Source organism: Phodopus roborovskii, unplaced genomic scaffold (assembly GCF_943737965.1).
Source record: "Phodopus roborovskii unplaced genomic scaffold, PHOROB, whole genome shotgun sequence".
In the NCBI taxonomy this organism is placed as follows: Eukaryota; Metazoa; Chordata; class Mammalia; order Rodentia; family Cricetidae; genus Phodopus; species Phodopus roborovskii.
This window is the reverse complement of record NW_026125052.1, coordinates 13,347,347-13,362,433: the sequence shown is the minus strand read 5'-3', so window position 1 is coordinate 13,362,433 and position 15,087 is coordinate 13,347,347. Positions and strand designations below refer to the sequence as shown.

At 44.1% G+C, this 15,087-nt stretch overlaps 1 protein-coding gene and 1 non-coding gene across 2 annotated transcripts; both read left to right on the top strand.

The window, feature by feature from the left end:
* The first annotated feature begins 10,608 nt into the window (after positions 1-10,608).
* Rpl23 (ribosomal protein L23) lies at positions 10,609-14,588 on the top strand. Its single transcript, XM_051175535.1, has 5 exons — positions 10,609-10,708; positions 11,187-11,270; positions 11,634-11,762; positions 14,218-14,331; positions 14,440-14,588. Exons 1-5 carry the CDS (start codon positions 10,696-10,698, stop codon positions 14,520-14,522), a joined length of 423 nt encoding a protein of 140 aa, XP_051031492.1. The 5' UTR covers positions 10,609-10,695; the 3' UTR covers positions 14,523-14,588.
* On the top strand, positions 11,301-11,432 carry LOC127221974 (small nucleolar RNA SNORA21). The gene has a single exon (XR_007834516.1). It is a non-coding gene; the product is annotated as a small nucleolar RNA SNORA21 (small nucleolar RNA).
* Positions 14,589-15,087: the final 499 nt, after the last annotated feature.

Sequence of the window (15,087 nt, the reverse complement as noted above, 5' to 3'; positions counted from 1 at the left end):
AAGCACTAAAAACAACATATTTAGGAAAATACCAGAGGGTTACTTCAAGTTGGATAGGCATTGAAGAACTTTATTCTTCTGTCCTTTACATAGAGTGATGAGACTCAAATCCAGGGTACATGAGGCAGTACACACTTCGCCATTAAAGTAATACCTTCCCAGCTGTGTGGGAAGGCAGGCAAGTGATCTAGCAGTTAAGACTGGAATGACATTTAAAAGGGAACCCTTTGGTGATCTGTGTGGGATGGATATTCTAGGCAGAGGAAGTGACCTCTGGGCAGTCCTTAAAGATGGGGGAGGTTAGGAGGCCAGGAAGAACAATTCAAGAACTAAAGTATCAGGAGTCACATGCCTTTAATCTCAGCACTTTGCGGGGCAGAGACAGAAGGATCTCTGAATTCCAAGCCAGCCTGGTCTACATATAAAATGAATGAAAATGTATGGTACTGTTTAAATGAAGGGAGTTTAAATCATCATTGAGATTAATACAGAGGAGATTTATGGGAAGTCAAAGGGACCTGGAAAAAACATCCTATGTAGTATTACTTAGCTTCAGGAAAGATGGTCTATAACATGCAACGTGGTGAATTTTGTTTGGTTGCTTTTGTTTTTCAAGACAGGGTTTCTTTGTGTAGTCCTGACTGGCCTGGAACTCCAGCTATAGACCAGGCTGGCCTTGCACTCAGTGAGATCCACCTGCTTCTGCCTCCCAAGTACTGGGATTAAAGGCATGCGCCACTACTGCCCAGCTAACACGGTGGATTTTAAGAACATTATGCAGATTATGGACAGAGAGACCCTGTCTCAATAAATTAATTAATTAAGTGAAATTTGGACACTGCATGATTCCAGTTACAAAGTATGTAGAGAACCACAAAAGTAGGAGGGGAAATGGGTGGTTAGTAGGGCCTAGGACAGAAGGACACAGGGAGCTGCCATCAGTTATATAGAGGTGAGTGAATTCTAGACAATGGCTATTCAACTTTGCGACATGAGCCCTGAGGTGTGGCTCAGTGGTGGTGGGGGCTTGCCTGACAGACCCCAGGCCCTGTGCTGGATCAGTAACAAGAAAAAACCAGGATCAGACTCAAGGTCTCTAGGTATGATAGTACATACTGTAATTTCCAGCACCATGAGCATCAGAAAGGCCAGCCTCAAGTACATATCAAATTCAAGGTCAACCTGGGCTACATGACACAAAGACAGAAAGGATAAAATGTTTACGGAAATAAAAAGTCAAGCATTTCTCTTTGGTGCTAAGGATGTACTCAGTGATAGAGTAACCTAGAATATTGAAGGTTCTGGGCTGTGGGCTGTGGGTTAGAGCCTAACACACACACACACACACACACACACACACACACACACACACTCACCATGGTCTTTGTGGGCAACAAGATAGTTTAAGTAAAGTTACTTGTTATTCAGCCTGATAATTTGAATTCATTCCCTAGAGCCCATGTAATAGAAGAAGAAAATCAACTCTTGCAAATTATTCTCTGACCTCCACACCCCCTAAACACTCACTCACACACAATAAATGTAAAAAACATTAATTTAAAAACCCATCGTTTTGCAAATCTCAGCCAGATGTGGTGGGTCACCCCTGTACTTTTAAGGCTGAGGAAAAAGATGGCCAGTTCCAATTCCAGGTCCCGTCTGGGCTATATGACAAGACTGTCTCAACAACAGCAATAATGAAAGTCTCATTGAAGAGAAAGCAAATCTATCCTTACCAAAGTCATATTCTGGTGCCATGGTCAAGACAGGCTCAATATATAGCAAATACTACACAGAGAAACCCTCTCTCTCTTTCTCTCTCTCTCTCTTTCATATTCTGGTGTCACAGAGAGGCTCAATGTACAGCCAAGGCCACACAGAGAAACTCTGTGTGTGTGTGTGTGTGTGTGTGTGTGTGTGTGTGTGTGTGTTTCAATGATTTTTTTTTTCCAGTTTTTTTTTTTTTTTTTGGTGGTGGGAGGGGAAGTGAGACAGGGTTCTTCTGTAGCTTTGGAGGCTGTCCTGGAACTAGCTCTTATAGACCAGGCTGGTCTTGAACTCACAGAGATCCGCCTGCCTCTGCCTCTGCCTCTGCCTCCCGAGTGCTGGAGCTAAAGGCTTATGTCGCCACCACCAGGCTGTTTTTACATTTTCATTTATTTTTTTAATAACTTGTTCAACTTTATTTTACATGTATTGGTGTGAGGGTATCAGATCCTCTGGAACTGGAGTTACAGACAGTTGTGAACTGCCATGTGGGTGCTGGGAATTGAACCCATTCCTCTAGAAGATTAGCCAGTGCACTTAACCGCTGAGCCATCTCTCCAGTCCCCGATGTTTTTTTTTTTACTTTTGATGGCACTGGGGGTTAAGCTGAGGAGTTAGCATGCCATGTGAGTTTTCTATCACTTAACTATATAAGAACAGAGACATTGGATGGACATGTAAGGCAGATGTTGAAGGCGTGGGCCACCACTGCACCCACGTGTATTCTCTGTCTCTCTCTTTAAAAACGATTTGTATTTGTTTCTTTTATTTCACATGTATTGGTGTTTTGCCTGCATGAAGATGTCAGATCCCTTAGACCAGGAGTTGCAGGTAGCTGTGATCTGCCTTGTGGGTCCTGGGAATTGAACTCTTGAAAAGCAGCGAGTGCTCTTAACTGCTGAGCCATCTCTTCGGCCCCCACTGTGTGTATTTCTAACACAGGGTTTGGCAAACGTGCCATTAAATCCCCTTATTGTTGCTGTTTACCATCACACCATTGCAACTGTTTTCTGCAGAAAGGAACGGCAAGCTCTTCAGGTGAGAGAAGGAAGAGGCAGGAGTGGGAGGGGTTTGCTGAGCCAAGGTGGCTCCCGCCTTTAATCCCAGCACTTGGGAGGCAGAGGCAGGCAGATCTCTGTGAGTTTAAGGACAGTCAGGTCTACACTGAAAGAGTATGGGAGGTTCAAGGCGGGAAACCACGGGATGGTCATTTTGGAAAGGGAAAAAGTGAATATACTTGGGCAGAGGTGTAGGAATGCTAGGCAAAACCTTTTAGAGGTGGGTGGAGTGACACAAACGTGCTTTTTTTCAACAACATTCAGTCACTGGGTGCAATTATGGAGCAATCCTATAACTGAAGCTACTTAGCTTGTAAGTTGGCAAGGAAGTGCATCATCCTAAGGCTCACAGTGAACCAGCGCACCAAGCAAGGACATTGGAGAACACAAAGAATACAAAGTGATCCCTGCGCTCAAGAAAGACACGGTTCACCTGGACTAGGGGTGGCTGAGATGGCTCAGCAGCAGGGGAAGGCATTACCACCAAACCTGATGACTTCAATCCTTGAGATCCACAAAATAAAAGGAAAAAATCAATTCTCACAAGTTGTCCTCAGACTTACACACACACTTTAAATGCACTTTAAAATATTGAGCAAGATATGTGTGCTCCAAGTAAGAAGTACTCCAAAATCAAAATGCAGAGAGAACTTCTAAAACAGGTCTTCGATGATGAAACCCAAGACCTTGTGCTGCGGGTTGAACTCAGAGCTTTGGGACATGCTAGGCCAGTGCTCTAGCAGACTTTTACCCAGATAACTGTAGTCTTCACCCAATCAAGGAGACCATTGCAGAAAACACCACCAATCAAAATGCAGAATTGTGGAGCCCAGTCCTAATGGATACATCTGCAAAGCAACCTCTGTACCTAAGGCTCGGGGAACATTGCAGAAGAGGGGACTGAAGACTGTAAGGCCAGAGGCTCAGGGAATTTTCTTTAGGATTTTGTCTCTTATCAGCATGCCCGCCCAAATGTGTGCTGGACAAGGACAACATCAGTGAATCTACCAAACTGGACAGAAAAAAACTCACAAGGTCTCAACCCTACACAAAGAATGACAGGCTGCTGAGTAAAGCCAGAAGCAAGAGAGGTGGCTCTCCTCAAGGACAAGCACATCAATTGGTTGTCCAGCTCCAAATGGTAAGCATGAAAACATGCATACCATAATATTATATGGATGAGACAGGTAATATTTAGAAATATATATACAAGTATACCTATACATGCAATAACAATGGAAAAAGAAACAGCGGATTTGAAAGAGAGCAGATAGGGCTATAGGGGAGGGTTTGCAGGGAAAGAATGGAAGTGAGAAATGTAATTAAGTTACAGTCTTAAAACTAAACAAACAGACAAATATAACATTGCTGAGGAGTTGGGCATTCTGGTTCACATCTGTAATCTCAGCACTTGGAAGACAGAGACAGAAGGATCAAGAGTGAGTTCAAAGCCAATCTGGAATACGTGAGACTCTATCTGGGAAAAAAAAAAAAAAAAGGCTTGGCACTTTAATCCCAGCAATCTCGGGGCAGAGCTGGCAGATCTCTGTGAGGCCAGTCTGGGTGGGCTACACAGAGTTTCAGGCTAGCTAGGTCCTGAAATAAATAAGCAATGGGGTGATGGTGGTACACACCTTTACACACTTTTAATCCCAGCACTTGGGAGGCAGAGGCAGGTGAATCTCTCTGAGTTCAAGACCAGCCTATTCTACAGATTGAGTTCCAGGACATACAAAGCTACACAGAGAAACCCTCTCACCAGAGGGGAGGACATGGTGGGGAGGCATTAATGATTGTGGACAGTTGGAATGTCGCAGGCTCAGAGCCAAATTATCTTGTGCTATCTTATCCTCTAAGTAGAGGATTATCCTCTCATTGAGGATGTCTGTGAATGACCTAACATCCTTGTGACTATTAGGTAAATCCTTATGGAATGTAGGAAAAGACCCCCACCAATCAAAGGCCAAGAATGTCCTCAGAAAACATTCCAGGACAATCCAAGAAGTTTCCTACTTTGATGTCATTTGCCTATCTGGTGTTTTCACCAATTCCTTTAAAAGGTATGTTAGGACCAGGCATGAATGCACATGCCTGTAATCCCAGGAAAACAAAATAAACATACAAAAAACAACCTTGATTAATGGTTTTTCTTTGTTCTATGTCTATAAAAACTTCATAGACTTATTATCTTACTGAACCCATTGAAAACATGGCATGTAGCATAAACTGAATCTGAGTTCCCAGGCCATGGGCACTTGTGTTTGGCTCCTGAATAAACTGTCTTTTTCTTCTTCTTCTACTTCTTCTTCTCCTCCTCCTCCTTCTTCTTCTTGGAGACAGGGTCTCTCTGTGTAACAATTTTGGCTGTTGGGTACCTTTTGTTTTTCTTTCATAGCTTTATATGGATGTATCCATTCTGTTTGAAAGCAACCTGTGTGTCTGACCTTTCAGCTTGTATAGACTTTTTATCCCATCATTCCTTCAGTATAGTTTTTGGGTTTTTTTTTTTTTTTAAACACAGGGTTTCTTTCTGTACCAGTTCTGTCTGTCCTGTAACTCACTCTGTAGACCAGGCTGGCCTTGAAAAACCAGAAAAGAAAATTTAAAAAAAGAAAAGAAGGTTCTCTCCAAAGAACTTCATCCAGATGAGAGTGGTGATCCATCTTCAAAGTGCACTGAAATAAAGTCTGGAAAGGATTTGACAACACATTCAGGTCAAACACAGAATAAAGCCAGCAGGAAGAGGTGGCATGATGCATCAGAGGACTTCTTGGTTCACTGGGCATTATATGCAGGTGCAGATGAGTTAGGAGAGGTCATCAAAGGTGGCATTTGACAGTGAACAAGTTGATACTTTTATGCCAACTTGACACAAGCTAAATCATCAGAAAAAGGGAACATCAATTATGAAAATGCTTTCATCGGGCAGATCTCTGAAAGTTTGAGCGCCAGCCCGATCAACAGATTAAGTGCCAGGAAAATGTCTTTACAACATCAAGCCATAGGCAAGTCTGTAAGGCTTTTTCTTAATTAGTGACTGGGGATGGCCCAGCCCACTGTGGGTGGTGCCATCCCTGGGCTGGTAGGTCTGCGTTTTATGAGAAAGCAAGCTGAGCAAGCCAGTGAGCACTACCCCTCCTGGCCTCTGCATCAGCTCCTATCTCCAGTTCCTGCCCTGCTTCAGTTGCTATTCTGATTTTCTCCAATGATGGACAGTGACTTGGAAGTGTAAGCCAAATAAACTCTTTCCTCCTCAATTTGCTTTTGGTCATGTTGTTACATTACAGCAATGGTAACTCTAAAACAGTAGCTAACACATTTAAGCCAGGTACTCATTGGGGTAGAGGCAAGTAGATCACTGTGAGTTCGAGGCCAGCCATCACCATCATAGTTTGCACGGTCAGAGTTTCACAGAAAGACCCTGCTTCCAAAAAAAAAAAAAAAAAAGTGATATTTAGGCAAATTCCTTGCAATGTTTTTGGTACAGATAGGGAAGGAGGAGAAGAGGAAGAAGATAATGATGGAAAAGGATTGGAGGAAAGGGATGAGAATAAAGGAGAAAAAGAGGGTGATGAAGGGGAGCCAGAAGGAGAATGGGAGAAAGAGAAAATGGCTTATCCAAAAGAATACTGGTGGACTCCTGCCTCCTTTTTAGATTTTCCTTTTTCTTTTTAAGTTTTCTCCAGTCTGAGGGAGCAAGGTGCAGTCGTTTTCCATCTGCCACTCTTGTGCTCAGTTCCTAAGATCTCTTTTCCCAACATGATGGTCCTCAACTTATTGTGGAGAAAATACCTTGGGCAATGTCTTGTCCAAGGCCATCCCTATATAGTGAGACCCTGTCTCCAAAAAAAAAAAAAAAAAAAAAAAAAAAAAAAAAAGTAAAATCTGAAGCAGGAAGGTCATAAGTTCAAATCCTGCCTTGGTCACATAGTGACTTCAAGGCTATATGGGCAATTTATGGTGCAAATTATGCAAGACCTGGTCTTTTGTTTGTTTTTGTTTTTGAGACAGAATTTCTCTACTTAGCTGTGGATGTTCTGAAATCTCTCTGTGGACCAGGCTGGCCTTGAACTCACAGACATGCACCTGCCTCTCCCTCCCAAGTATAGGGATTAAAGGCAAGCACCACCACACTAAGCTTCAAGACCTGTCTTTGATGGATAGTGGGAATAAAGTACATGAATACAAGGTGTATAAGCAGGAACCCTGGGTCATTTGGTGTTGCTGGAATGTGAAGGTAAGAGACAGAGATGGAAGAAGAGGAGGTCAGTTAGGGACAAGCAATTATGCTAAAGAGATTGCAGGGCTATGGTAAGGAACTGTGGTGGTTCGAGAATGGTCCTCCATAGCCTTTTATATTTGAATGTTTGGTTGGTGGAGCTGTTTTGGGAAGGATTAGGAGGTATGGCCTTGTTAGAGGAGGTGTGTCACTAGGATGGGCTTGGAGGTTTCAAAAGCTCATGCCAGACCTAGTTAGTCTCTTGTTCTCTACCTCCCACTTGTCAGTTGCCAGCTCTCAGCTACTTGAGGTCCTCATGCCTGCCTGCTATCTTGTACCCTGCCATGACAGCCATGGGTTCACTCTCTGATAGGGAAGCAAGCCCCCAATTAAACACTTTCCTTTATAAGTTGCCCGGGTCATGGTGTCTCTTCACAGCAATCCACAGTAACTAAGACAGAACCTTAGACTTTATTCTGTGAGAACTAGAGGGGCTAGCATGGAGATTCAAGCAACGGGGGCTGAAGTTAGACCACGTAGAAGCTGCTGCAGTAGCACCGAATCAAAGGCAGACTTTGGGAAGCCTGGTAAACAGTTCAGGAAGAGTCAAGTCAACAAACCTCGGTGATTAAATCTGGGTGCCTGGAAAGAGAGAATATAATGTATCACTTTTTTCTAGTTGTCACTGGCGGCAGCCCTCACCAAAAGGACTGTTCCTAACAGCAGTGAGACAGTGACACAGAGTTCTCTCATAGTCTTCTCTAGGTTGGTTGATGGCACTGCCATCTCCCCAATGGCGGGGTCTCCGATGCATCTGGACTCTTTTCTCTCACATTCCACATATTTTGGTTTCATCTCCAAAATGAATCTAGAACCTCACCAGTTCTGCTGTCACTCGTCAACGGCGGTTCCTTAGCAAAGCTCCCCTGATCAGGCGTTAGTAGATCATGCCCTCATTTTGGCTTGGAATCAGGGCCCAGTTTCCCGTTTCTCTCAGTAAATTTGTATGATCAATTTCCATTACTCTTTTCACATTTTCCATCTTTTAAATTTGATTGCTGTGTATATGAGTGTTTGCCTGCATATGGGAATGTGCACTACATACTTGCCTGATGCCCAAAGAACCAAAAGAGAGTGTAGTGTTAGAGCCATTGGAACCACAATCATAGATGGTCGTGAGCTGTTGTGTGTGTTGGGAACAGAGCCAGATCCTCTGCAAATGGTGCAAATGCTCTTTAACCATTGAGTCACATCTTTAGCTCTCCCCCTTCCTTCCTTGCTCCTCCTCCTCCCTTCTTCTTCTTTACAGGGTTTCTCTGTGTGGCCCTGGCTGTCCTGGCACTCACTCTGTAGACCAGGCTGGCCTCGAACTCACAGAGGGTTCCCTCTGCCTCCCAAGTGCTGGGATTAAAGGCGTGCATCACCATCGAGAGGCTCTCTTTTTATATTTTTTGAGACAGGGAATTGAAGGGTAGCACAAGCTGATCTCAAACTCCTGCATTCCTCCTTCCATTGCCTCCCAAGTTCTGGAACTTCAGACATTCCACCATTCTGGACTTAATTACACTTTAAAAATAATTCATCTCTATGATTTGTTTATTTACTTCTTGCTCCAGCTGCTCATACTTCATTGACTCAGTCACACCCAGCTTCCTTGCCAGTCACATATATCAGGCACATTCCTGCCTTAGGGCTTGTAAATGACCTCTGACTATTTGATGTTTTAAACTTTATTATTGATGTTTATGAATAAATACTGTGTGTGTGAGCTCATTGCCATGCTGTGTGTGGGGGTCAGAGGAAAACTTTATGGAATTAGTTCTCTCCTTCTACCTTTACATGGCTTCTAGTGCTCAAGCTCGGTCTGACTTATGCAGCAAGCACCTTTTTTCATGGAGCTATCTTTCTGGCCATGATTTTACTCACATGCATAGTAAAAAGAAATTTCCCCATTTCCCCAGCCTTTTTCCCCCAGGATTAGATAGGGACTGGACACTCCTATTAGGCATGTGTTCCTCCACTTGGATACACCTCCAGCCCTTTTTCCTACTTTATATTTTTAGATAGGTTTTTTTTTTCTACACTCCCCAAGGTGGCCTTGAATTTATCCTCCTGTATAGTTTCTGAATGTGTGGAATTACAAGCCTGCACCATCAGGCATTAACGTTTCCATTACAATCTTCCTTTCCACCTTCCAGACCCCTCACTGTTCTTTCTTCATAATACTTTGTCCCACTTAATAAACTGCTGCAATTTTCAAAGTCATTTCTATTATCTAGTATCTAATACCTGCAGCCAACCTCTACCCTGGCAAACAGTAAAATCCATATAGGCAAGAACAATGCTCTATTTTGTTCCCTCATGTAATCTGATGTAAAACCTAGACAAAATCTGCCCTAAAGTAAGTATTCAACACATTTGAATGAATGTATTAGCAGAAGGAATGAGGCCAGGAAAACGGGGCGAGGTTGAGGCAGTGAAGTGGAAAGGGGGCGATTAATATTTTTAAAAATTAAAACATGCTTTGTTTGTTTGTTTGTTTTTCGAGATAGGGCTTCTCTGTATTGTTTTGGAGGTTGTCCTAGAACTCCCACTGTAGACCAGGTTGGCCTCGAACTCACAGAGACCTGCCTGTCTCTACCTCCTGAAAACATGCATGTTTTGATTATACTACAGATATACATAAATTATACTGTATCTGAACTTTATTTAGAAACTGCACACCTTTAAGAAGCAACAGAACCAATCATTTACTGATAGCTGTGTAGGGGAATTTTGAGAGTAATGAAGACGAGATACTGAGTGGTTATCTGACTTCAGCTGTGTGAACTGTCATTAAGAAAAAGTATTGTGCGGAGCAGTGGTGGCGCACAGCTTTAAACCCAGCACTCAGGAGGCAGAAGCAGGCGGATCTCTGTGAGTTCAAGGCCTACCTGGTCTATAGAGTGAGTTCCAGGATAGACAGAGCTATAGCACAGAGAAATCTTGTCTCGAAAAACAATAAATAGATAAATAAATTAAAACAATGGAATGTAATGGTACTAAACACAAAGAGTAATCTGAAGCGCTCCACAGCCATTGCTCCACAACCTAATGAAACCATTCTGAGTTCGCTCTTCCCTCATCTCTCTCTGTTCTTTGGGAACCCCTACAGAACATTTATTGTTTTCTTATGTGCTTATTTGTTCTGAGAACGGATTTCATTGGGTAGCTCAAGGCGACGTCGAAACCGCGGAAATCCTCCTGCCTCAGCTTCCCGAATGTTGGGATTACTGGAGAATCTACCACGACCAGTGCACGAATTATTTTTGAATTACTTGTATCTATAGAAGTGCTTGGCAACGAAGCTCAAAAGAAGCTGTCGAGCAAATTAATAAAGACAAAAAGCAATATGTCTATGTCTCCAATTACTTCCGAGGCCGCTGGGAAGAGACCCAACCTCATTCGTGGCTACATAATTAAACCACAGCTTTCAACTCCCTGGCGCCGCGAAGAGGCCCAGGATTTGTACGTCATACAGCTGCGCCGGGTAGGGGAAAGGGGCGGGTTGAAGAGGTCCGGTCACGTGACTGCTCATTGGGCGGGGCCTCCGGTTCATATCCCAGTGTCCCTTGTGCTTACTTCCTTTCTGGCTCTTTCCGGGCGTCCAAGATGTCGAAGCGAGGTGAGGATTTAGGCTTGGGGATCCGCTGGCATCCGCCGCGCAGGACGGCCGGCCCGTCCTGTGGCTTCGGCCCTGGGCGGCGGCGGTGCTTTGCAGTGCTCGTGCCGGAGAGGGAGAGGATGGGCGCCGCGGGGGCTTTGCGAGAGTCCCGAAAGAGGAGGGCGGCGGAGTTGGGGCGTTGAGCTGGCAGGAGCGGAGCGTGGAACCGCACGGAGCCCGTGAGGTTGGCCTCCTTCCCCGTTTGGGTGACTTAATGCGGCCCTCCGCCTTTCCGGGGTCGATCATTTTTTGTAAAAGTCGAGGCGAGGATAGAGATTCCAGTCCCCTTAGCCTCGACGGGAGGATGGTAACATGGGGGTAGCTGGGGAGAGGCTATTACTACAAAGCCTGTACAATGTATTATAGTTTGGCACGGTGAGGGCACCTGGGAATCCTCTACACAGTGGCCACTTTATCTGAAACTTTTCCCTCCCCGCAGGACGTGGTGGGTCCTCCGGAGCGAAATTCCGGATTTCCCTGGGTCTTCCGGTAGGAGCTGTGATCAACTGTGCAGACAATACAGGTGAGGTCCTTGGCAGGGCCCGGCACCATCCCCCTTTTAAAAGCACTCAGTGGGCCTTTTGCTAGTGACCCACTGAGCCGTCAAGAAGGGGCAGAGTGAAAACACCACTTTTGGGTGAAGTGGCAACGAGTGTTGTTTACTTCAATCGGTGCTGTGACAAGGTACTTGTGAAAGCTTGCTTGCGTGCGTGTTCGGTGAGTGTGAAGGCTCCTGGGGAATATTTAAGAAATGAAGTTGCTTTCGTTTTTGCCTTTTGGGGGCAGAGTTAGCTTGCTGTGTGTACCAGGCTGACCCTAAACTGGCAATACCCCCATCTCTACATACAAGATTGATTATTGCTTGTGTCTGCTTTATTTTCTGTAGGCGCCAAAAATTTGTATATCATCTCTGTGAAGGGCATCAAGGGACGACTGAACAGACTTCCTGCTGCTGGTGTGGGTGACATGGTGATGGCCACAGTTAAGAAAGGCAAACCAGAACTAAGGAAAAAGGGTCAGTCTCCTGCAAATCTTATGTCATGGTGCATAGCTGAAGTTCTTTATATTTTGGAAAAGATTAATTTTGTGACTGCCAAAACATCTACATGACTATTGAGAAGCTGTTGATCATTGCCTCTGTTCTTGCTGTTGAGGCAAGCTTTGACTTTGCCAACATGAGCTGAGCCTCAGTATTGGGCCTACAGGCAGAGCCAGGGGCCTGGGTTTGTTTTGTGTAAGATCTTGTTTTCCTAAGCAGGTTCTTCTGTGTGCTCTGCTAATAGCATTCACCTGGCAATGTTTATCAGCCAGTAATAGACCTTGGTTTTGTGAGAAAGCTCTCTCCCTCGTGTTCCTAGCTATAAATGCTTATGGTAATACTGAGTGGGTGTATTTGATCTGTGTCTTGTTGTGGAAGCAAGCACAGCCTTAAAGGCTTCTGTCACCACAGGCATGTTCTTGTGATAGCAATAAAGAGGAGTACTGGAGAACAACCCCCAACATGTTCCCCTTAGGTATATGGATTAAAAGAACAAGCCTCAGAACCTCTCCCTTAAGTGGTCTGTCTTTAGAGCTCTGCAGAGTTTCACTCTAGACCTGACTGGCCTTCAACTCAGGTTCACCCATCTCAGTTTCCAAGGTGCTGGGTTTAATAGCATGTGCCACCAAGGAACATGCTCTTTTCTCCAGGGAAGTTCTAGTGTCCCTTGGTATAGTACAAGTGTGGAGTGGAGATGCTATGTATTACACGAACACTTTGCTGTCAGTTTCCACAAAACCCAGTATACTCTTAGTGTTTAGGACTCTTCCTTAAGTTTTAGACAGGGATGTATCTGCAAAGGCTTGTCCTCTTCTTAGAACACTTCAGGGTCTTGTTGGTGGCTCAGGAAGCTGTCAGAGAAGAGCAAAGCATGTGAGTGCCCCTTTGTGGGTAGGGTAACAGCTGGATGTGCTGTTGTCTTTGCCACTGGTGGAGAGAGACATCCTTAGTTTTAATGAGAATTGGGGGCTCGGGCAACATTGGTTGCTTCTCTTCCCCCCACCTCCATCTTTGGTTTTAAAGGAAGTCAGAATCTCTGGGAATTCAGTCCTGTAGTGTCCTTGGTTTTAATTGGGTAGCTTTAGGTGGAAGCCAGACTAGATGGCAGAAGATTTCAATCTAGCTGTTCTGCAGGGCAAAAGGCGTCTAAGTTTAAGACTTACATGGACAGCTCAAAACACTAGGTCATTTGGCCTGGTGTGCAAAGCCTTATTAATCTATTCCCTTACACAGAAAGAGAGGTTGTCCCCACTTTTATTTAGACTTTGAAGAGATGGTGTTGGTTCCTGTTGTTGTATCCTGTGTGACTTCAGTAAGGACCCAAAGTGATCCATTCTTGATTTTCCCTGTGTTAATGGAACATTACCACATGGTGACTACATTTTAAGTGGTTGTGCAGTTTCCTAAAGTACCTGCTCTGTGGGCTGTGTTCTGGGTTTTAATCCATTAAACACACTGGGAAAGCTCCTTAATGCCTACTTTTTAAGATGAAAATGGCATTTTTCTCTGAGTGGTTAATGGACAACCTAGACAAAAATCAAAGCTTACACTTAGTGGAACTACCTCATCAGTGGTAAAATAACAGAATGGCTGGCATGTCATTTCTGTCCATCATAGTATGATGATGAGGAATCTTGCCCCAGTAGAACATAAAGTCTTTAATTCCAGCACTTGGGAGCAGAGGCAGGTGGATCTTTGTGAGTTTGAGACCACCCTGGTCTACAAGGGCCCAGGACAGGCTCCAAAACCATAGAGAAACCCTGTCTTGGAAAAACCAAAATAAAGTATTTCAAAGCAGTGTGTGCTCTCAAGATACTGGGCATTAATTGGGAAGTTCAGGGATAATAGACGTCAGACAAACACTAGTCATGGCTTCTCTTTGGTTTGCTGCCTGGTAAACAGGGTACTATGTAGAATCTGATTCTTAATACGTTTTTATGCATGTAGTTAATAGTTGTAGGTCAAAATGTGTACTTTATAGGACAAGCTCTCAGCAGGCTATTGTGAAGGCCTCATTCGTGGAGTGCTAAGTTATAGGCATATACCCCCCAACACATCTGTTGGTATGGTGTACTGTTAGAGTACACATGCTATTACATCGCCCTTGATGCCCAGCAAATCAACTGGGCATCAACTGAGCTATGACTTCTGGACCCGCCCGTGGTTCTAACTTGCTAGATAAGAGGGAAAGGTGTAGCAAACAGTACTTAAGTTTATATTTTGGAATTACTTGGCTTCTGCACAAAGGTGATGGCTATTTAGGGGTGGTGATTGTATTGATTCTTTGTCGATAGGTGATGGAACCTACTGCTGAGTGATACATCCCTCTGTGGAGAAGGATAGCTGCCTGTTTCTGTTTTGTTTTTTGTTTTTTTACACTGGTGCTGGGGCTTCTTTAGGTAGTAACTGCTGCCCTGTTCTTCCTCCTTAGTCCATCCAGCAGTGGTAATTCGTCAACGAAAGTCGTATCGAAGAAAAGATGGGGTGTTTCTTTATTTTGAAGACAATGCAGGGGTCATAGTAAACAATAAAGGCGAAATGAAAGGTAAGAGTAAGTTCCAACCATCTTGTATGTCTCTGGCTGGGTAACTAAGGCTCTGTAGGAGCATGGACAAGGAGCCTTCTCTCTAACCTGTCTGTCTTTTCTGTGCAGGTTCTGCTATCACAGGTCCAGTTGCAAAGGAATGTGCAGACTTGTGGCCCAGGATTGCATCCAATGCAGGCAGCATTGCATGATTCTCCAGCATATTTGTAAAATATATTCATTAAAAAAGTTTTTGCTCCAAGAGCTTGTTTTTATGACACACCTTTACCAATATCAGCTTTGTAAAAGGAAACTGCTAAATGTCAACTTTGTGACCTTGTAAAACTTTACTTTCCAGGTTCAGTAAGGATTATCTTTAGGGGTGGGAGATGTCCACGGGTTGTTCTTCCAGAGGACACAGGTTCAAGTCTCAGCACCTACAAGTTTACTGTAACTCCAGTTAGGAGGAATAAACATTACCCCCATTCAGGTGTCTTCTGGCAGCAGTCACACTCTTGGTGTATGGATAAAACATGCAAAGAGGAACACTTGTACATGTAGAATAAATTGAGTTGTGCCTTCTGCCTAATAACAAATGATCCTGTGTAGGTGGACTTCAATGAGCAGCCTTTGAAATACCGGGTGAAAGTGATAGTACATAGGTGCTCTCACACTAACATCCTACGGGATGTGCAATGTGAGTGCTGAGAAAAGTTCAAGGCTTTTCAAAGTATTAATTTGAAGCAAAGTCTTGCCAATCTGCTTTTCCTGGGATTA

Excerpts from the sequence above, each read along its gene's own strand:
- Rpl23 (XM_051175535.1), top strand. Across the intron at positions 11,271-11,633 it reads CAACTGTGCAGACAATACAG|GCGCCAAAAATTTGTATATC; the intron begins GTGAGGTCCTTG and ends TATTTTCTGTAG. Across the intron at positions 14,332-14,439 it reads CAATAAAGGCGAAATGAAAG|GTTCTGCTATCACAGGTCCA; the intron begins GTAAGAGTAAGT and ends TTTTCTGTGCAG.